Source organism: Pempheris klunzingeri, chromosome 5 (assembly GCF_042242105.1).
Source record: "Pempheris klunzingeri isolate RE-2024b chromosome 5, fPemKlu1.hap1, whole genome shotgun sequence".
NCBI classification, from domain to species: domain Eukaryota; kingdom Metazoa; phylum Chordata; class Actinopteri; order Acropomatiformes; family Pempheridae; genus Pempheris; species Pempheris klunzingeri.
The window spans coordinates 3,637,231-3,660,730 of NC_092016.1; the positions used below are offsets into that span (position 1 = coordinate 3,637,231).

Sequence of the window (23,500 nt, forward strand, 5' to 3'; positions counted from 1 at the left end):
ACTGTGACAAAGCAAAATGTCCTCCAATAAAAGCTTAGCAAAGCTGAGTTTGGAGTAAATCTGTGAATTGAGAATGAGGAGTTATTGGCTGCAGGACCACAGACGACAGTCTCGGCCAGACAGTTCAGTTCATCAGCTCTGGTTTGTCACGTGGGAAGATCAGACAGACGTTATGCTCCAGCAGCACTGCTCAATCCTCACTCCCCACATGTCAAAGTAACTTAGCAGCTCTCCATTTGGGATTTCCAGCTCTTTGAGCAGCAGCGAGGGAAAGAGAATAACTCGGTAATGTGTGTGGGGGGGGGGTGGGGCACAGATCAATTTGGCCTCCACAATCAATCTTGATGGATCCACACCTACCCCTGATGCTTTAACGCACAGCCGGTGATTAATGGCTCCTGATTTATCTCTGTCTCTTATTTCACTCCTCCCCTGCAGTAAGTGTGTCGGCCGCCAACCTCTCGTTGCTCCTGCAGCCAAACACAAAACACTAATTTGGCCTGTTGTTCTCTCGTCCCTCCGTCCCCGGTTCTCCAGTGGGGTGACCGAGTCCACGTGTTGCTGCTCGGCTGCCACGTCGCCCAGCAAAACACCTCCACCACCACCACCACCACCACATCCCCTCTCTGGTTACCATGACGATGCATTTCGACTTTGGAGGAGGCTTACGGGGGAGTTGAGGAGGGGGTGTGGGTGCGTAGGTGGGAGCTCAAGGTCTAGCTGGACACCTAGATGAGGGTAATTGTCTCATCAGCACGACTAATAGTTACTCTCCTCCCCGGCCTTTCCCTCCCACTTCTCTCTTCAACATCTACGCTCAGATTTTAGGCAATTAGCCGAGCTGGAGAGACGGAGAGACGGAGGAGAGTCGAGGGTTTTGGGTCACGGCGACCTGAAAGAGACGTGAGAGAACAAATAAAATGAGAGCTAAGAGGAACCCTAAAGGGATTTTCAGAGCAGGATGGAAGATGATTGATAGTTTATTCTTCCGTTTCTTAACTTTATATGTTAAGTGGGCTCTCACCTGAATAGTCTGCCCACTTAAACTACAGAGTATCACGTCCAGAGCATCTTCTGATTTTCTATTTGACCTGGCTGACTCATGCATGAAGCGAAGGCTTTCAGCGCCACACAAAATGGATTCAAAACGGTTTTCAGTGTATTTTTTTTTGAGTACCTGCTTTCTTTCATTTACTTCTGCCTGTGTGTGTGTGTGTGTGTGTGTGTGTGTGTGTGTGTGTGTGTGTGTGTGTGTGTGTTACATTCAGGTTCTTCTCTCTGTGGAGGACATTTAGCATCTGCTCCTCATCTTCTTCTACTTTTGACTGCTGGAACTTCAAATTCTGCTGGACTGAAACCAAATCGTGACATTTTCTGGGGTTTAACAGTATTTGTAGCTGCTTAAATATCTCAGCACGACACTGCAGACTCCATCAGCTACAGGTCTCATTTCAGTTTTCTTCCATTTTGTTTCACATTAAAGTTTTTTTGGTTTTTTTTCTGAAGATGGAGGGTGTCGAACATCATACAGATTGTGAAACATCACGGAAAGGATCCTTACAGATTAGACCTATAAGATCCTTTTTGTTTAACCAGATAAAGCTGCTCAGAACCACCAGACCCCACTGACATTGATTTACCTCACAGAACAAGGTTGATGCTTTGACACAACAACACAAACTGACACTGGCAGAGCAGCAATTCCAGTGTAAAATCACTGTTTTTGTCAGTGGAGTCTGGTGGCTTTAGCTGAGCCATAGCACAGCTGTTACTGGTGAAACCAAAAGGATCGTACAGGTCTGTTTCTGTAATGTTGTCACACACTTTGAATAACAATCTGCAAAACACGCACTTCTATTGGACACATTTTGATCGGGCGCAGTGCCACACAGGACCAAGTGGCACCCGCCAGTCATTTAGAACAGAGTCCACCTTAAAAAACACCAGAGTTAAACTTTAAAGCATTTAAAGGTGAAGCTCTTCAGCCTCTGATAGTGAAGCCCCACTGGGTCACATCCCCCCTCAGCACTCACAAGCTAGCAGGTACTTTACTCATTTGCACTGAGAAAGTTTTTGGTTGCTCATTTTACTCAATTGACATGACTCTGTGCCAAATATCTGTAGTTTTGTAGGCAAGTATCAAACTAACCCACAGCAGTAACTGTCTAAGCAGACTAAGTCAGCCCATCAGTGTTTCTTTTTCTTGGACAGTTTTTTGGGAAACTTGGCTGTAAATTTCAGTCTCATTTAAATAAAGTTTTCCTGTTTAAGCTTCTGATAAATGTTGTCCATGTTTCCACCACTAACCAGCGCCAACTCGCCTGCTGTCCCAGTGTTTTGGGGCGTGAGTAGTATATAAAAAGGTGTCCAGTGTGTCTTCACCCTGAAAAACCCACTTTCATTAAACTCTCTTAAAACAGTTTAGCAGCGTTAATGACATTTTTCCCTTTCGGACTTTGCTTCCAGAGCGAGTACGACTTGATGAAGGTCACAAAACTACCTGCAGCCAAACAATGGCTGTCTTGTGAGCGAATGAATGTATCTACTGTGGAGCGAGAGAGGGTGTGTGTTTAAATGTGTGTGTGTGTGTGTGTGTGTGTGTGTGTGTGTGTGTGTGTGTGTGTGTGTGTGTGTGTGTGTGTGTGTGAGCTGAACGAGTGAAAGGACATTTGTGTGTTTTAAGCGCGTGTGAACGAAGGAAATAAAGCCTGAGAGAAAGACTTGTCATCAAGACAGAAAGAATGACATCAGCTTTTGGCTTCCGGTGAGTCGGCGGTCTCCGTCTGCCTCTCGCCATTCACCCGGCGTCGCTCAGGAGGAGTCAATTACATCTGGGGGTGTCGCCATGGCAACGCATGGGAGCAATAAGAGGAGGCATGAGTCATCACTATTCTTAAAAGCTGTTTGGAGAGGAGACGAGTGGGAGTGAGAGAGGAGGAGGGGAGAGGAGAGGAGAGGAGAGGAGAGGAGGATGGAGGAGGAGAATGGGGTGAGATGAAGAGAGGAGAGAGGGAGAAAAAAAATAGGGTGGGAGGGAGACAAGATTAAAAAGAGGACATGAAAGGGAGACAAGGAGAAGATAGGAAAGGACACAAGGAGAGGAGAAAAGCAGGAAGAAAGAAAGGAGTGAAAGACGAGAGGAAACAATAAGAAAGTAGAAGGGAAAAGAAAAGAGAGTAGGAGAGAACATGGGGAGAAGAAGGAGTTAAGAAGAGGAGAGGAGAGACGAATAACATAAAGGAGAGGAAACCAAGTAATGATGAGAAAATGAAACAAGGAAAAGATAGAGAAGCTTAAGGAATAAGGAGAAAAGAAGAGAGGAGACAACAAGAGGAAGCAATGAGAAGAGACAAAGAGAGCAGAGGGAGAAAACGGGGAGGAGGAAGGAAAGGAGTTAAGGAGAGAAGTGGGAACAAGGAGAGGAGAGGAAACACAGGAGACATAGAAACCGAAGAAAATAAGGAGAGGAGATGAAACAGGGAGAAGAGATGATGAGAGCAAAGGAAACTAGGAAAGGAGACATGGATAAGGTGGAGATAAGAAAGGAGATAAGGAGAGGAGACAAAACAAGGAAAAGGAAGGAAAGATTAAGGAATAAAGAGAGGGGAAAAGGAGCGAGGAGACAAAGGAGACGAGGAGAGGAAACAAAGGAGAAGACAAGGAGAGAAGACAAGGAGAAGACAGGAAAGGGGACAAGGGAGGAGAGGAAACAAAGAGGAGACATGAAGAGGAAACCAGGTGAAGACAGGAAAGGTTAAGGAACAAGGAGAGGACACAAGGAGAAAGGATGACAGCAAAGGAAACAAGGAGGGGAGGAAAATGGGGTGAGGAGATAAAAATAAAGGAGAGGTAGCTGAGAAAAGAATAGACAAGGGATGGATGGAGAGGAGAGGAGACAAGGAGAGGAGACAAGGAGAGGAGGAAAACAGTTTGAAGTAAAAAGAGAAGAAAGCGTAACGAGAGGACAGAAAAGCAACAAAAACAAGACTGAGGGGGGATTAATGATAAAAGGAGGAAGGAGAGAAGAGAAGAGCACTAAAACAGGAGGGAGGCATAAAAAGAGGAAAAAAGAAAGAGTGAGGAGAGAAATGAGACACAGAGGGAGGAGGGAGGGAGGAGGGGGGGTGTTGGCAGAGCAGTGACAAGGAGCTTTGTTTATGGAGCAATAACAGGCTGATGTGTCTGGACTGTGGGCCGTTAATGCGAACACACGCAGGCCGGACGGATGGACGGACGGACGGACGGACGGATGGACGGCCGGAGAACACGACAGCCGACGACGTCTTCACCGTTTCATTCGTTTGCTTTTATTACCACTCCTCCTGCTCCTCCTCTTTCCAGCATCACAGTCCAAACCGAACCATCAACAGAGACGTTTTACACATTTAAAAACCTCGACGTTGTTCTCCAGCAGCCAAACACCCCCCCGACCCCCCCACTCCATCTTTGGCTGACGTTAAATAACACATTAAATAATCACATAAATACATACGACTAAAGTCACCTACATCAGCCACCTTTAGGTAAAAAAGAAATCAGTCCTAGTCAGATCGAAACCTAAAGCTCTTTCCATGACGACTAAACAAATATACAGCATATAGTTGGAATATACACTCGTTCTACAGCAGGTGGTTTCCAGGTTTTGGGGGTCAGTTAATTTCCAATTTAACCGGTTTGAATTGAGCAGTGATCCGTTTTATTTCTGCTGCAGACAGAACTGCCTGAATATTATAATAATAATAATGATGATGATAGTGAAACTACAAGTGTTTTATAGCAGAGCTTTAACACAAGTTTTGGTGAAAAGTAATGAAAGTTTTTCTTTGGAGTTTAAAGTAAACTCAGCACTGCATTGACTCCCGTACAGAACTATTGAAAGTGAACTGACCCCCGCGTCAGTCACATGTCGATGAAACAACAGTCATGATATTGTCTACACACATCATTTGATTAATTTCATATTAAAAAATGAATGTAATCTGGTGAGACAGCAGACACGAGCAGTCTGAGAGAACTCAGGCAGTCGCCATCATGTGAAAGTACATTTATACTATTTACTACAACAGAGTGGTTCTTCCCTTTAATTCTAAAATAAAACTAAACCACACATTTTCTCAGTCAAATCGATTTTGATTTGTAACCCCCCCCCTAAAAACAAAATGAGAAAGTAATAAAAATACAGCAGGAGAAACCTCAGTGTCTACAGCACTCTGTTAAATACTTTAAAAAGTCATTTAAAAGGCACATTTACTTTTAAATTGTGTTTCCATTTAACAGCAGACAATCACTGAAGACACTAAAACACTTTGATCAAACTGGCTCCAGTTTCACATAATACAAATACCTGCATTCAAAAAGTCAACTAACAGTCACAGGTAGCAGGTCACAAGCTGGGCCCAATCAATAACTCTGATAACATGATCATCCCTCCAGATTCTTCACAAGAATTAGTTTGTAATCTCAAATCATAGAAGTGTCAGACGCCTGATGTTTGTGTATCACAATGAGCCCCCTGTTAATAATTTGATTTAAGTTCAAGATGGCCTGAGAATAAATCCAGAGGTTTTTCATCTGCAGCCTCTTGGAGCTGATTTATAAACCAGGTGTGCGTGTTGAACAATGTGAAAACAGCTGAAAAGGAATTTTATTTTTGACACTGACTTGCTTTCTTACCAAGACTTGCATAAGAAGATTAATTCCTCTCTCATGTCTGTACACTGAATATGAAGCTGAATCCAGCAGCTGGTTAGTTTATTTTAGTTTATTTTAGCGTAGCGCCCGCTGGAAACAGAGAATAGTTTGGCTTTGCTCTGTTCAAAGGAAACTAAATCCACCGACCAGCACCTCTAAAGCTCAGTAATCAATACTTAATATCCAGTTTGTTTAATTTAAATAAAATCTATGCAACTGCCCTTTTATGAAGCCTCATAGCCAGGCAATAGTTTGTCACTTAACCCACTGTACAACTACAACCTTTGGACAAATTAAAGAACGTGTTAATTAGATGTGCTGTTTTGTTGCCTTTGGACAGAAGCAGGCTAGCTGTTTCCCCCTGTTTCCAGTCTTTGTGCTAAGCTAAGCTAACCTTCATATTTAACATAAATACGAGAGATCATTTCATCATAACTTTCTTCAAGTTTTTTTTGCCAAAATGTCAAAATTATTCCTTTAACCTTCCTCTCTCAGCCTGTGTGCAGCTGAAACACACCACAAACTGTAAGTTAAAGCAGTTGAATGTTGGGCTGTGATTAGCTTAGTCACCTTGCTGCAGCACAACAGCAAAGAAAAGAAAGCAGATCAAGTGACGGCTGACACTTTGACTCACAGTCTGTGATGCATTTCAGTCGTGCATGTTTACGGTCAGAGCTGAGGCAGCTGGCATGTGAGGTATTTTGTAAAACAGCATTTTGGGATTAGAAAACAAAACAAAAAAAAAAAACAGCAGGCACTGTTGTTTTAGCGTAGGCAGCATCCAGATTAAACTAAAGGCACAACTGGTCTGAATGTTGGCGTGATGCGCTGATACTGTTTCTGAATGTGTTGACACACTGAAGAGGAGGATAGAGAGAGTTTGAACTGCTGAAAGGTCCAGTGTTGTCTCTCTTCACGGAGCTGGGAAGGTGTGGTGATCAGGTGTGCAGCAGAAGAGTCCATGTGCAGTTTAAAGTGGTCATATTTACAGTCTGGGTGTTTGTAGATTGGCTTCAGAATCTCCTCCAGTGAACGTGAGCAGAAGGACAGAGGAAGAGATGAATAAAAGCGTGGAGAGACGGGGAGACAGAGGTCCTCAGACTGTGCCCTGAGATACCCAGAAGTCCTTGTGTCTTTCCGATGGACCGTCTATTCACTGAAGCTGAAGTTCAGTCCGGAGCTCTCTGTGATTGGGGAGGAAGGACCCGCACTGGATACAGCACTGGAGGGGATGCTGCCATCTTAAAAACCAAGCACAGAAACTTCAGTCAGTTATCTTTGTAACACAGACACACAGATCTCGAAGGATGACTTGGGTGTTTTTAAACCTAATCTTTTCAGATAACATTACAGAAAGGATATAGATCATAAGATCCTTTTTGTTAAACCAGAAAAGACCGTTCAAAGCCACCAGACTCCATTGACAAAAACAGCAATTTTACTTTGCAGAACACACAAGTTGGGTGGTCTACTGCTGCCTCGAGTGGGTGGTTGTTTTGATTTTGGTGTTTTATAGAGTTAGTTCTGATTAAAACTAACATGTTACAACACCAAAGTCATGGTAAGGAGTTCAGCAACTCCTCTATTCTGCAAGGTAAAATGAGTGTTTTTGTCAGTGGAGTCTGGTGGCTTTGAAGAGAGCGATATAACAGCTGTTTGTGGTTAAACAAAAAGGATCTTACAGGTCTGTCTCTGTTGGGATCCTTTCTTTAACGCTGCCAAAATGCTTTGTCAGACATGGTTATCGTGAAGGATTTCATCACAGCCACTGCAGCCTGTGGACCAATTCCAAAACTTTTTGTACCTACCAATCATCTGGAACACATGATATGTAAAAAAATAGTGCCAATGTTCAAAAAGAACCTTAACCTGAAAAGAGACAAATACTTTGGTTCAAACATCCACATTCCAAAAATCTGACAGCATTATTCTCACTAGGTGCTGCACCGAGCCCTCGCTCCACTCAGAGTCTGAGCGTGTGTTATTTGTTGTTGCATGTGCGTCACGTGGAGGGACACAGAGCGGACAAAGAGAAAGGGAGTGATCTGGTACAAAAACAGGAGAGCAACAGCGTCATCCCCTCGACGCTTCATCTTCTGTTGCCATGGAAAACTTTACGAAAACAGTTTTATGGGTTTCACAAATTCACATGTGCGTCAATGTGTGTATTAATAATCTGACTGAAATATTCTCTTAGAGTTTAATACTAAAATCACTTTAAGTAGTTTTCCAGATGAGATTTCTCCCCGTTCACTAGTCGATAAAAATAATAGACATTGAAGACCTCCACTAGAGTTACTACAAATGTGTTAAAACAAACATTCTCAATGCCTGACATCTTCAGCTTCATCTGAATGACACGGCTCTGTACTTGCAAACAGCTGTCCTTTAACTTCAGCCAATAGGAGAACAAACGGTATCACACCACCAGCAGAACAAGTGTCGCATTCATCATGATGTAACCTCCATCCCCGCCTGTACGCCGAGTGATAAACGAGGCTAAATGACTCATCTGCTGTCGGAGCGGCCCCCGGATCTGGAGCAGGTACCGACAGGACAGAGAAAGGCACCCGAAGAGCACACGATGTAAATAAAACACGTGGACGGTGGAGGGAGAGGGGGAACACAGGAGAAAATAAATAAAGGAGAAGGAGAGTAGATGCTTCATCAATCAGCAGCACTGGTGGGAGGATAAATGAATCAACTCACCACCCAGGGGGATAAAAAAAGAGACAGACTGAAGAAAAGAGGAGGGCAGGAGACAGAGGAGGAGGGTGAGGACATTAAAAAGGGGCTGAGCTGCTCTTTCAGGTCCTATTTTACTGAAGTTTCACAACCGATGCTGATCAGGACGGCCTGCCAGACATTTACGTTCTGCTGTTATTCAGCTCGTCTCATGGTTTCAGGGCTTTTTAAGACTGTCGTTACGAAAACGCAGCTGATTTTGTGAGCATGCAGGCTGTCCGTGAGAAAAGTTAGAGGAAACAGGCTTTATTATTCAATATTCACACTTCATGATGATGCACTTCCTCAGAGACGCTTAAAACGGCTGTTCAGAGACGGATTTAGAAGAGTGACACAGTACACTTCTCTCTAATTAATCATTCAAGACATTCATCAACCAAAAATACCACATATTTGCTTTTTCTAGCTTCTCAAATGAGAGAATCTGCTGCTTTTCTCTGTTTAACATTAGTTTAAATAGTGTGCATTTACTGACTGACACACTAAGTGCTTCGGTTCCACATGTTCTTGTTGGTATAATACGATCAGATTTTCATGGCTGGACTGAGCGACCGAGCGACATTTTGTGAGCTGGGATTCTTTTCCCCTCTTTTTAACTATAAAATTAATATCTTAACTGATTAATAATGAAAATAGCAGCCCAAGTTTTGAGCTTGATTGAAGGATGCATGCGTTTCAGCTGACGTCGGGCTGAACAGGTGACCTGTTTGCTACGATACACTTAGTACCTGAGACTACTAGGTCACATATCCCGTCATCTACAGCACATGGAGGTCATCCTGAAGGCCTTTTTTTTTTTTTTTCTAATCCAGGTTTTGCTGAGAATGCACGGTCATTTTCAGCAGCACTCGTTCGTACATTTGTTTCCTTTCACCCATGGGAGCAGCTCAGTGCAGCGACAGCCCGGCCGCAGAGCAGCGCTACAGGAAGCCCAGAGGGTTAAAAGCCTTGTTCGAATCTGAAACTAATGTATGAATGTGTGTACGTGAATGAAACATGACGTATTTTGACCACTTAGAATTTAAATGTACCTCAAAAATCACTAAGTAGAACCCATAAAAAGATCAAAATATATTCACATGTAAACCATATTTCCTCTCATTGTAGGAACACTAAATGTTTGAAGTAACTGGGATGGTTCTGGTCTTAGGAGGGAAGCTCCAGAAGTGACTGAATTCACATGCAGACATCTATCAGAGGAGATAAAAGCAGGCCTACATATTACATAATGCTGTGAAATCATTAAAAGCACTCACGCCACAGAGGCTGGCTCGGCGGCCGGAGAGACGTCTCAGATCCAGAGGAGGACAGAGGCTGCTGAGGGCTGTAGAGAGACGTCTGGCTCTGAGAGTCAAACAGGCTAGAGAGAGCTGGAGGGAAGGCAGAAGAAACAACATTAAGAGGATCATTTTATTTAGTAGAACCACAGTGTTCAAGACTTGACGTTTAATATTTTCAAATGTTGGGATTTTATTGAGTTGGCTCAACTCTGGCATTTCTGTTTTGGAACTAAACAGCGGCTTTGAGTTACAGCGCCATCGTTCATCTTTAAACCTGCATATGAGAGTTGTCGCCTCTTTTGAACATAATCCCTGAATTTAAGGGGAGAGAAATGAAGTGGATTGGTAAATATAAACCCAAATAATCATCACATTTAATATTTGATTGCAAATACTTTGCAATCAGGGACTCACATCTCCAACACACATTTGGCACCTTCCTTGTTTATTCTGCATCATTCATTTATTCATGATTTGAGGATTTTTTTAATTCTGGTCTTATGTGTGTTGACTACATGAGCAGCTGGACTGAGGTCAGGTGACTGACTTGTCTCGGTGTCCTTGTGGATATGAAGGACCATCGTCTGCTCATGTTGTCCTACAATCAGCACTTAAAACAAAGTGTTTGTTTCCAAATACAAAAAAACTGTCCAGATAAGTTGTTAATGTATTTTACATCAGACTGATGTGGAAACAAGCTTCAGAGATTAATAATGTACAAAAACATGTACTTCTCTGGAGGGACAATGGTTTAGCCATGTAATAACTTGTAATGGCATACTTCATGTGCCAAAAAGATTTGCTCCTGCATTTCATGACTAAACTAAGCAAAGAAAGACTAGTCGGCATATGAAGCAGTTGCTGATCGTCTATGCAGACCCACCCTTCATGGTTTTGGCGTGGGCCTCGCTGCTGCTCTCGCACACGGTGTTGAGGAACTCATCCACCTGCTTCAGTGAGAGCGAGTTGTGCAGTGTCTCCAGCGGGTAGATAGAGGGCACCATGGAGCAGCCTTCAAACCCTGCAGCACAGACGGGAGGGACAGAAACACAGACGATTGTACCACTTCTCCATCAGAAAAGGAGGAGCGGCCGTGACACGAAAGCTCTCTGTGCATGTTGGCTGTTCTCTCATGACCATACGAACAAGCATTTCCCAAAACTCAGCAGCCACTTTTATTTGTTAACTAGCCACACTGACGTCTAGGCTACTGTAAGGTCTAAAATTAGTGGTTTGTTACCTTCTACAGCTGCTGGTACAGTTTACCTACTGTCTGGCCTACGACAGTAGCTGCACTTCACAAACTTACCAGCCAAAATTATTGTCAACAAACATAATCAGCTTTCATTGGTTAGTAAGACCATATGGACAAAAGTGGGATGTGCTCATTATTTGGCAAACTGTCACATACTTTATATAAAAGAGTGTGAAGCAATTCACTCCAGTTCAAAGTATTTATTAACCGTAGTGAGTAGAGATGCTGGATGCACGTTTACCGTTAGAATCACCTTAAAGTATCTGAACATAATAAGCAGATGATACATATCATCAAACCGTCAACAGTGTCGGCCAAGGTGGCTTTCAATGTTGGTTGTCAACTCAAGTTTGCAGACAAGTGCTTCAATTACTGTGTTAAAGGGATTATTTAGTGTAAAATACAACTAAGAGGTGGTTAAAGGTCGGAAAAAAGACTACTAAACATGACGAGGCATCATGTTTTAGCAGGTTACAGAAGGTTTTGTAGAGGGCAACATTTGCAACGTCTGTTTTCCTCTAGTCAAGTTAGATATCCGATAATCCCGGCTGGATTGGAAGAAAAAACAATCCCCATATCGACCGTCATCTGTGAGTGAGACAGCAGATCGTATGCGACTCTCACTTTTAGATGAAAATGTTACATTCGTCTGTTACATTCAAGCAAAACAAGTCCACACAATGCTGATGCTGACAAACCTTCTTGTGTGTTTCACAGTATGCTGAAGTTTTTAAATGGGCCGTGATGGTTTTAGGTCGACCAGCAGTGACTGAATGGGGGAGCATCTTTAGCGGAAGAGTCAGCTACTGGTGGAAAAAAAAAACCTAAGGAGCATTCAGAAAGAGATTCTGATGCTCCAAATTAAAGAGGAAACTCATAATAAATAAAATATAAATAAAAAAAATAAAGGTTCTGCACTGTAGTTTTGATAATGAATGTATAATTAATGGATTGAAGGTGAGTTTGATTTTTACAAGTATATTCTGAGAAACACAACTTCTAACCATAACAATATAACTGTGCCAAGACAAGCTGACTTTTACACACAAACTATATCCAGTGTCATTCATTCAGTGCAGCCGGAGAAAAAAACATAAAACACCATGATGAAGTGATACCATGAAAAAAAAAAAAAAAGGGATTGGATGGAGGGTGAAGCAGTTCATCCAGTTCATCCATATCCCCAGAGGACATGCTGGTCGCTCTTGCATTTCTCCATGACTCATGTGCTACGACTACAGATTTTTCCATGGCAACTCCCTAAAACAACTCATCTCACACCAAGACACAAGAGGATCGAACAGCAGTCAGAAATTAATGTACAGGAACCATTCGAGGCCTTGAGGGGCCAAGACATAAATTTCCCCTGTTGATCATTTTCACGTCCAGGTTTTAGTGGAGCTCAGAAGTGTGAACGTTTCTCATGGGATCATTCGTGTGTGGGGCACACAACACAAAACCTGAGAAAGTTCATCTGAAGGTTTTTTCTGCTGTCGTTCAATTTCATATCTGCAACCTGAATATCTTTACAAGACATTTCCTTCATGGACTTTTGGCCAATTATGTGATGGACACCAGGACTGCACAGACACCTGCTTCAACACCTGTTTTAATTTGTATTTTTCTATTTATCATCAAACCGTTTCCTTACTGGATGTTGGCCGAAGCAGCTTTATTCATTAGAGGTAAGATGACAACATGAAAAGGTTTGATGATAGAAGAAAAACAAAATACTTGCAGGGCTAAAACTGATGTAACATATCCCACTCTTCAGATATAGATATGATATTTATCCTCGTCTCTCACTGTTTGTTCTGTCATTACTGTACCCAAAATCAGGACTGGTGTAAAAATAACATAAGCTGACATTTGTTGCCTCCTTCACCTCCCCATCTTTGCTGCAGCCTCTCCCTGTGGATCTCAGATTCAGCTCACACACCAGATGCAGTGGGAGCAGAACAACGCTGTCGCTACACTGCAGCATTCACTCAACCGTTCAGCAATACGGGTGAGCAGCACGGGGAAGAAATGATGATGATATTCAAAAGAGCGGAGAAAGAAAGTCATAAAAGTCACAAAAAGCCTCAATCTACTCGATGTCTGTAGGAAATAAAAACATCTGTAGCTTATTACAGACACAGACAGTCATCTCTGATGGCTGCTAAGGAATAATTGCGCAGCTCTGTTAAGGTGACACAACGTGCCAAGACGTGCTCCAGAAATACTTTACAGAATCAGCAGTTTATGAACAGGCCACCGCTTAATTAGCCAATTAAAATGAGGGATGAGATGATGACCCAGATCTTTCAACAGACACTCAAATATCTGCCACATGGCCAGGAAACATATTTCGGGAGTGCTGGGGGAGAGACGGCGGTGCCCAGTCGTGACCTCCCAGCGCGCAGGCCAAATTGGTGCCATCAACCCCCGACTCCACATGCCCAGCTTTCAGGACGCTTTCTCTGTATCCACCTGCTCAGGATGGAGCATGCACACAATGCAGTTAGACACTTCCACTGAAGGGTTTGTTGGCTGGTCATCAAGTGTCCGACTGGCATGCGTGTAGAGCAATTAGTCCTGCTTGTGCAAATTCATTTCAGTAATGATCCAACAATTATTATTACAGTTTGCCAAATTATTGCATAGATTTTTTTTTTTTCTTCATGTTTTCATGTTCCAGAAATGACACAATAGGTGTTCAGTCGTGTGTAAGACAGGACTGTGGGCAAAACAGACTCCAGGACTTAAAGACACAGTGAAATAAATGCAAAGTTGCAACCTTGAGTTAATGGTTCATTTTGTTCGCTCATTCTGAACTGGGGGACATTTATTACACAAATTAATTCAGCTGAATCTAATTTGGCACGTCTCCCTGACTTCACTGAAGTTCTTTTTACTCTTTTAGCTTAAAGGCCAGTGTTGACCTAAAAGGCTGCTGTTCCTTTTCAGATGTTAAAAAGGAATCAGCATACAGCATAAAGCAACATCTTATAAAAGTCATCTATCTATCTATCTAAAATTATGAACTCAAAATATCTGCTGAGTTGTCTTCATTCAGACTTCATTAATCAAATGAGGGGAGTTTATTTGACCTGACCAAGAAGACAATGGTGGAGGATTTTGTGTCAAGGCGAAAAGTAATAGCACCTATTTGGCAATATTTCAGATTTAAAAGGAAGATCTAAAGATTAAACATCAAAGTAGGCACTCTACAGAGGTTTAGCATCAAATATCTTGTAAATATTCAGTGTAATCAGACCGTGGCATCCCTACGAATCACAGATTCAAAATAAATAAAATTATGGGGGATTCACTGTGACTTTAAGTATACAGAAGAAAATAAACAAGTGTTGCCGACATAAGAAATAATAAAAAATGTGTTTATAGTTGGACATGAAATGAAGCAGAGCTGCAAAAAAAAAAAAATAAATAAAAAATGCACAGGCGGAAAACCAGACTGAAAAAAAAGGAAAGCATTGAACTACAGTAGATACAAAGCTCAACTGGCATGGACAGCGTCCCACTTGCCCCAACATTGGCTGACTGGAGCAAGAGGGAGGAAGAGGAGGCAACAGGAAGTGAGAGGGGTCTACAGAGGCTGACCGTGGAGGGATTCTGGGAGCTCCCGACCAGACAGCAGCCAGGTCTTGAGGAGGCGGAGGTGGTAGGGACAGTGGCGCAGGTGGTGGGCAATGGCCCCGTCCACAGCCAGAGGGGCGAGCCCCAGCAGGGCCGGCTCAGCGGGAAGCCCCCCCAGCAGCTGGACTGCATGGAGCTCGTCTGAGGGCTCTGAGGGACGAGAGGCAGAGCAGGGAGAGAGGAAGAGACAGTACAGTGGTGGAGCAGGAAGAGGAGCAGGAGCAGCGATGGGAGCTGTGCAACAGACAGGCACAGAGCTAAAAGAGCAGCGTGGCCTCAGGACAACGGGTCGTACTTGTAGAGCCGAGTAAGTGCATTCAGTTCCTGACGTCGTTTGATCAATACAGACCTTTCAGCTATGACTGAAGGGGACCAACCATGCCTCACTGGCACAGCCCCACCTTTTCTGTTTCAAGGCAAATAAAGTTAACCTGAGGTCAAAGATCTATGACATCACAGGTTTAAAGGTGCCATATTATACAAAATGCACTTTTTTAATGTCTTTTCAACATGAATATGTGCCCTCAGTGTGTCTAGAGACCCTCAAACTATGAGAAAAGACCATCCTCTCTCTTTCCCTTTCTTTCCCGCCCAACTTTTCAGTAAACGTGTCATAAGGTGATCTGAACATGTGACCTCCTGCAGCCCCTCAGCACACTGAAAACCTCCTGAATCCAGCTTGCTGTCCGCCATTGTTTCTTCCTCACTAATGCCAGCAAAGCGTTAAACAGAGCGTGAAGGACGAGAGACTGTAAACAGCTGCAGCAGCCACGTCTGCAGGAGGAAAATAGTGTGTTTCTTAAACATTAAACCATGTAAACGTGTTCTGGTAGGACGTCCACATACCAGTCCGGACTTTGAAATGAGTAGAATATGGGACCTTTAAAAGAAATCAGCTGAGCTACTGTACTTTACAGAACAAGTGAGCCAGAGGGTCTCAGAGTCATCAGTGATACCGTTCAAACCCCAAAACCTCACAGGGCTGGTTTTTATTTTTAACTTTTTAGTAAACAAGTCTGTGTTTGGAGATAAAAATGAACTGTGGGTCTTCCTCAATTGAATTATGTGTATTTGAGATCAGTGGCTTCCAACCATGACTGTCTGACGGGGCTGGATTACAAACCAACTGCCCCGGAGCCCCTCATCTCTCTCAGGACGCCCCACAGGCTCAAGGTCCGCCCTGTTGCAATTAGTGTGTGGTAATTCGTTGCTAATGTGTTTGCTAATAATGAATGCACCACTCAACCACATAATCACCTTAAGAGCCCGGGGCTGTTAACTTGCACTAGCCAGGGTTTTTTGGCCACTTGGGGGCAGCAGAAATAAACCGGAAACATAATATCAACACTTGATCGCATTTTAATTTGCGATGGCTGATGTGTTAGCAATTATTTACACATCTAACAGTTACAGAGCGTCATTATCTTTCATTTGGAGACGTGTTCATGTCCATTGGATGAATATTCATCCAATACTAACTCTTCTTTTAGCCTCGGTTTTGGTTCCTTAGCTGCTAAATGTCCCACTGAGTTCATCAGCTAGTCGCTAACTTTGTCTGTCTGTGTTCTGTGAGTTTTTAGAGAATTTCACTGAAAACAGCTCTAAAAACCCACTAAGAGCAGCAAAAGTGAACCAAATCAGTACATTAGCAGCCGGACCATAAACCAATGAGCTAAAACTCACTAAAAAGCTCTGAAAAAAGACGAAGGGAGCTGCAGAATCTGTTGATAATTCTCTGTAGTTTCATCACTACAAGTGATTCACATTATCATTTGATGCATAATTATTTTAAAAATATTCACTTTTGTTTTTTTTTAGTTCATCAATGCTAATTATCTTATTTCACAACCCTGAACAAACTAATATCTAAATATAAAAGATATTGTATTCTCCAGCGTCTGTATTTTTTTGGACAAGTGTCAGTTCAGATTCTACTTTAATAGATAATAAGAAGTGTTTCGCTCCAAAACACTGCACTGATTTAGTGAAAATGTGACTGGATTGATTTACGACTTAATCCAAGTTCAAAATATATAATTAAAAAATGTCCGAAATTAAAGACTCGCACAGTTAAACATCCTATTAATATTCCTCAGCTCTACTATACTGCACCAGTCTTAACATAATGTGTACAGCACGGACATCTTGAACTTAAATTACCGCAATATGTTCAGGAACATATACTGTTTGTAAGGGAATCACTGCAGACGAGGTGAAAAACTTAGCTGCAGGTCAAAGGAATTTAATTTAAAAACCCAACTAAAGTAGAAGAAATCTCAAGAAAACCACCAGCCTGCAATATTTGGTTAAATGTGTTGGGATGCAATAACAAATGTGATTTATATTTGTAATAACCCTTCTGTCTAATGAAAAAAATAACACCTGATGATTACTTATGTCCTTTTATTACTTCTTAATATCGTTAACTCCATTACCAGACACTGAGCCGAATCCAACACACTCGGCGGTCACGACTGTCTAAACTCATCACTGTGGCTCCCGCTGGTTTGCCCAAACACTCGTCAGCATCAGATCAGATTTCTGAAGTACGCCGACTCTGAATCAACAAACCTGTTGATCCAGGTGCTTGGACAGAAAGCACTAATCTGACTGCCAACACAAGCCGGGCTGTTTCCTGAGACACTGATCACAAGTGGTATGAAGGATTTACTTCGTACCACTCAGTCACATCCGAATGACCTTTCAGGACTTGTATTCAGTTCTGCGCCGTGCAGTGGAGTTTAATTTGTCCCCCTTTCAGTCTATAAGAGCCAGGAGGGCTTCTGTCATCCATGAATCATCTCCCCACTCACAGCGGTGGAGCAAAACTGCCTCATGACACGTCAAGAGAGTGAATTTCATCGTATTGAAGCTTCAACAATGATTAGAAATCTTTTTTCAGAAAACAAGAGGAGGAACTCATTAATTCCCAACAGCTGCTGTTTCTGAAAGAAAACGTTGCATCGAGCTTGTGGGCTAAACACCCGTGACGGATGAAGAGCAGGAAGGGTCTTTGCATTGTAGGGCTGCAACAAATGATGATCTTATTATCGATTCATCTGCTGATTATCATCTCGGTTAATTAATACATTGTTTGGTTTATGAAATAAACCAAACACAATAAATAATATATAGTCCAAGAGTCCAAGGCGCCTGCTTAAATTTTTGGGGTTTTCAGTCCAAAACCTCAGACATCCAATTACTGTCATATAAAACAAAGAAATGAAAAGAATTAATTAAAAGTTAAAGACCCTAAACCCAAAGACTGGAAACAGAACGTTCTAGTCAAAACTGAGTAAACCCAGTGAAACACACCACTTCCTTGTTTCGTTCTTTTGTTTGGTTTTTTTGTCGTGAGGTGGCGTGTCCTGGCGTTTTAGGTTTGTTTGTTTGTTTAATTCTGAACTGGTAGTCTGCAGTCTGCATTGGTAAGCAGACAGTATTGATAAGTGTGTAAAAGTCAGACTCGTATTGGAAACTGGAACTGAAGAATGTAAACAATAAACAGCACCATATTGTGGATCAAAGCAGTATCCTATTAATACATTTAAACATATTTTTCTTTTTCTTTAGGGTGGTGGGAGGCGGGTTTTTAAACTCTTCGTTGTCGTGACTATGTTTTAAAAAAGTGCTCACAACTTGCTCAAAAAGAAGAAAAACATATTCTTGTTAATTTCTAGCCAGAATAATTCACAAATAAAACACGAGCTCCGCAGGGTCCTCTGGTTCCTTCCCTTGCTACATTAAACACATAATTTCATTACTTTAAAAAAAAAACCACAACCCGACTCAACTAAAGCATAAGGTTAATGTTTTTTCACGCAGACCATAGGGCTTTTCATTAAACTAACAAGTTTTGAACAACAAAAGTGTTTCTCTCTGGTCTCACGTGTCTCTTTAGATTTCTCTCACAGCCTCCCACAAACTGAACAGTAAATTAATCAATAAAACATTATCCTATTCGGCTTCATGCTTCCAAATCACTGTGTCAGCAGAACCAGAGCAAAACTGGAGCAGGAGACAAAAAGAGGCTGCAGCTTTTTTTAAAAAAAAACAAAAAAAAAAACCTGCTGTGCACCTCACCTTGCTGCGGTGATGTAGAAGTGTACTCCAGGGTGTGTCAGTCTACTGTGACATCACTGCTGGGTGTGCAACACAGCACATTTCTGACCACACACACATCAGTGATGCTGCCTGTTGTCAGAGGTGAAACAGACCGGAAGCTTTCAAGCACAAAAAGCAGTTAAACACTGCTTTACAGACTGACTTCAAGTGACTCAACAAAGAGATTACCAGAATAAATGATTTGAAATTAAGACAAAGTGCAGGTGAGGATTTGTTATTATGTGTGCACAGATTATCTACACATAGAAATATATCAATCCGATTATTATGATGATATATTTCACATAAGGCACATCCATCCATCCTGTGACGTACAGCAGGATCAGAGAGGGAAATTAATTAACAACAGGTGCAGGCAGAGCAGGTGGTGTTAGCGGTGACAACACAAGGTACAACAAGCACCGAAGGTGTGTGGTGAAAAACAAACTCTTCAATTTTTTTTATTTATTTTGCTCTTGGAGTAATTAACGCAGCCAAACGTCAAACCCCCGAAAATAGAAAACACAGGAAATGTTTTCCCACAAACGGGTCATGCAAGATAACAGTAAAAACTGGAGGAGTGTCGAAATGAACTTGAATAAAAGCGGACATACCATTAGTCGGATGCCTGGCAAACGACACAGAAAATCTCTTTACTGCCGGCATAGAGAACAGCTCTGAGGAGATAAGAAAGGTAACTGGTATTACTGCTGGTGTCTGTGCCTGCACGTTTCCCTGTATGTGTTTTTATATGAGGGAAAGGGAGAGAAAAATAGAATATAACAGAGAGAGAGAGAGAGAGAGAGAGAGAGAGAGAGAGAGGTGGCCTGTCGATTCATCAATATCTGTCTGCCAACCAACATGCGTGACAATGAGGGTCATCTCTGAGTAAACAAAGAGGAGACAGGCGGTCAGAGGATGTGAATGGAAAGGCTGTGGAGTGGAAGGAGTAGATGAAAGACGTTTGGGCTGAATATTAAACATGCAAAAGGAGTGACGCTGCGTCAGGAAACAATCTGAGAATCCAACCTCCTTTTTCTTCCTTTCGCCGGACTGCTTTCCTCGGCTGTTGACTTTCTTTTTAGCTCGAGTACAAAGCAATATTCAACATTTACACTCCTACTCCTTCCTCGCTGAGAGTTATGATATCAATTTCATGTCTGTTCAGCACATATGAGGCTGCAGACAGCAGCAGGTTTGCTTAGCTTAGCATAAAGACTGGACACAGGGGAAAACTGCTAGCCTAGCTCTGTGCAAATATGACAATATGTCTACTTGTGCCCCTAAAGCTCAATAATTATTGTTTAATCCATACACAAGCTGACGGCGTGTTTCTGGCCACCTGACAACTCGAAGTCCAATATTCACGCTCCTTTAAACTCCATTTTTGGTCTCCAATCCCTGAGGGAAATCAGTGTCTTTAGGTGCCAACTGCTCCACTATGTTCACTAGTTAGTCATTAACTGTGTCTCCGTGACTTTTTATGCTTTTTGGCTGAAAACAGCTGCTGAGAACGGCGAGCGTGAACAAAAGCAGTGAAGTTGCAGGTTGGACATCTAAACAATGAAGATGCTTTAATGCACCGTAGAGTTCAGGGGAACTGCAGAGTCGGGTGATAATATACAAGTAATCATATGATCCATTGCTAACATACAAATACTGAGTAAGTGGTTGACAGAATAAGCTTCTGCCAATTTAAGTGGTAACAGTAGAACTTAGTGGAAAGAAATGTTCGTCTCATCCAGGATCACTAATAACTTGACTATAATATTCACTTTTATATAAATCAACAATGTTAAATTACATTAGAATTTTAAAATCCATTCAAAAGAACACATTTGGAACATGACTGGTTGTGTGGATGAAGGGAAACACTGCTCTGAAGATCATTAGTCACCAAAAGTGCAGGTCTGAATTCAAACCAGAGACATGCTCCCTCTCACATTTCCACTACAGAGAATAACTTGTTGTCCTGATGCTGCCCTCTCCTCAAACCTGAAATGAACAGCGCTGACGTCAGTCCAAACCCTCACCTGCCTCTCAGAGCATGAATGGAGGAAGGAAAGTGTGTGTTTGCTCCTGGCAGCGTGTAGCCTTGCAGTCAGAGTGACACCCGGTGGATACATTGAACAGCTCAGTTTCCACAGTGGGACGAAAACAAACCTCTGCAGTTTGTGCAAATGCATAAGCATCCGCATAATTTGCTGGTAAAATGATCTGCTGCTGGCTAGAGGATGTATCACATCACAGTACTGAACAAACTTATGTGACTAGAACAGCTGTGACTATGAGAATGATATTCAGTCCAGATGTTTGGGATAAATAAGACTGCCATAAGGACCCCCGGTGGTTGTAAAATCAGCTTTTCTTTTACTCACCATTACCAGCACGAGACTGAGGGAAAAGAGTGGGGAGCGAGAATGCGGCTGGGGATTATTTAAAGGTGGATTATTGCGTGTTCAAAGTGTATCTGTTCCAAATAACAGGCTGAGTTTCTTAATGTAAGGATTACGGTAAATTGTGATTAATGAAGAAAGCAATACGTCTGGCTTCCAGACACAGAAACTACTTCACTATGAAATTAAATTCCCTGAGAGCGAATGTGGGAGGAACTGCAAAACAACATGCACAGAGAGAGAACAGAGAACATTTCAACACATTTGAACCCAAGCAGACAGTTGATGTGATCAATGAGTGCACATGCTGCTTTGGAAGAACATTGATCAGCAGTCGCTGTGGTTTGTCACACAGTCTAAAGGTTGCATGCTCAGCATTTGCTGCACGGCCAATGACTCTGCTGTCAAATCAGTGGCCTCATCATGCTCTCTGCGAAATAAATCACTCAAGAAATATGATGCAATAAATTGAAATCACTGGTTTTGGGAAATGGAGCAGAAGAAAGAAGGGAGCTTTGATAAAAAAAAAAGAAAAAAAAGAAAGTGACAATACTGAATGTCCCAAAAATTTAAGCATTTTAAGTTTAAGAAGCAAAAAGTAGAAGAAAAAAGAAGATATTCTCAAGGTAGAAAAAAGAACTCCAAAAGGGATAGAGATGAAAAACCCGCCTTGTGAAGGAGGACAGACAGCGGTGTGAACATACCGAACATGCCAATCTGGCACGGCAGACTGCCGGGGGACAGGGGTGGTTTTCGGTGGAGGTGGTGATGCGTGCGGACGTAATCCCGCAGGTTGGGGGCGCTACAGGACACCCCGAGGGCAGAGGCACTGAAGAGGCCAGAGCAGAGCGATCCTGTGTGAGGAGGAGCCGAGGGGGAGGTGTGCGGGGCGTGTATTAGTCATTTTTTATTACACACCATGCAATTACTCATAACAAACTATGGGGAGATTTTGCCATTATAATAAAGAATGTACACCTGTGTGAAAACCCTGTAACTAACACACACTTCAGTTGTGGGTAAGAAAAAAGGTAGTTATGGTAAATTAAAAAAAACTGATTCGTGGGTAATGTGTAAACACGGCTGCTATTTTTTCTGGAATTTATGAAATACAAGCTACAAGGTTTTCACAGCAGTGACCTGTGCAGGTGTGTGTGTGCACATGTGTAAACACATAGAAGGCAGAGAGCACAGATGCACACAGAACGTGTGTGTTTTGTATGCAAAAACAGCAGTGAGAGGCGTGACGAACAGGCTGAGTGAGGAAATAGGATTGCTTCAGACCCCTGCTGCTGTGTGTTATTGGTGAGAGTAGCGAACAGCCACATTTATTTAATTCTAATATTTAAAGCAAATATTGAATTTGTGGACTATAAAGAAGAGGAAATATTATCTTTGGAGTTGCAGAGAAATTCTTTTTGTTAAATAATTCAAATGGCGTCAAAGTGTTTGTTTTGTTCTACAAACAGTGTGAAGGTATGAAGAGCAGCTCGCTAACAGAGGTCGTCCCTGACACGCTGCTCTCGTCTGTGACCTGTGCAGTCAGTGTTGCTGGTGATGAACAGGGAGGGATCACTCAGCAGCTTCACACTTCTATACATAACAAACTGACAGGCGGCGCTCAGAGAAAACCCAGAGGCTTTAGATGGAGCTGCTTTGATGTGGCGCGAACAACCAACTGCTGCTTTTAGACTTGTGATAATTAAGCGCTGAGTGACAGGCTGATTAACACATTTAGGGAGAAGTAGCACTGAACCCATACTGCACTTTTACCTGCTCTTTTTTTGGATCTGACACTTTCTTTCATAATGGAAAGGACCGACAATGGGCTTTCCATCCTCCCTGTCCAATATTCATTAACTACAATTATTTCTTTTAGGTCTTAACTGTGCAAACGAAGGAAATAAATTGCACTGAATAAGTAGTGAAGTGCTTTAACACAGCTGAGTGTGACACACAGGTTTGAAGCTCCCACTTTAGCACAAAGGACAGAAATTGTTTCCACAAAGTGACTCCACTCCCTGTTCTCACACTCGTGGTTTTATGGTTTTTTCCACACATCTTGATTTACACGAAGGGCTTTCATGCCTGTGTGAGTGTTAGCAGGCTGTTGGAGGTTACATGGAAACTGTACACACAGCAAAACAAGAGTCCTTCAGGGGTTCTTTCATTAGGGTAGAGGTTAAATTAGTAAGTACTTTAGACCTCTCCAGGTCCTCTGACACAGCTGATTTGGAACATTTTAGGCATTTTAACACTTCCTAAAAAGCAACATTATAGGGGGGGTCAAGAACTAGCTAAACACCTAACTTAAAGGAGTTTATTGTAGCGCCAAATTGGGTTCTGGATGACGACCCCAGGAACCAAATATTGGTGCACACGTTTTAAGA

General features: G+C 42.3%; 1 protein-coding gene across 6 annotated transcripts in view; it reads right to left on the bottom strand.

Annotated features, from left to right (window-relative positions):
• Nucleotides 1–6,666: 6,666 nt before the first annotated feature.
• ppip5k1b (diphosphoinositol pentakisphosphate kinase 1b) overlaps nucleotides 6,667–23,500 on the bottom strand; it is a 41,191-nt gene continuing 24,357 nt past the window's right edge. For 5 of the 6 annotated variants that reach the window (XM_070831335.1, XM_070831332.1, XM_070831331.1 and 2 more), the window contains 5 exons: nucleotides 21,815–21,964; nucleotides 19,329–19,391; nucleotides 10,600–10,737; nucleotides 9,693–9,806; nucleotides 6,667–6,932 (listed from right to left, as the gene is read on the bottom strand). In XM_070831335.1, the coding sequence (XP_070687436.1) occupies nucleotides 6,841–6,932; nucleotides 9,693–9,806; nucleotides 10,600–10,737; nucleotides 19,329–19,391; nucleotides 21,815–21,964 (557 nt within the window). In that variant the 3' untranslated portion in view covers nucleotides 6,667–6,840. The remainder of the gene's footprint in view (nucleotides 6,933–9,692; nucleotides 9,807–10,599; nucleotides 10,738–19,328; nucleotides 19,392–21,814; nucleotides 21,965–23,500) is intronic. The other variant, XM_070831336.1, reaches the window with a different exon arrangement.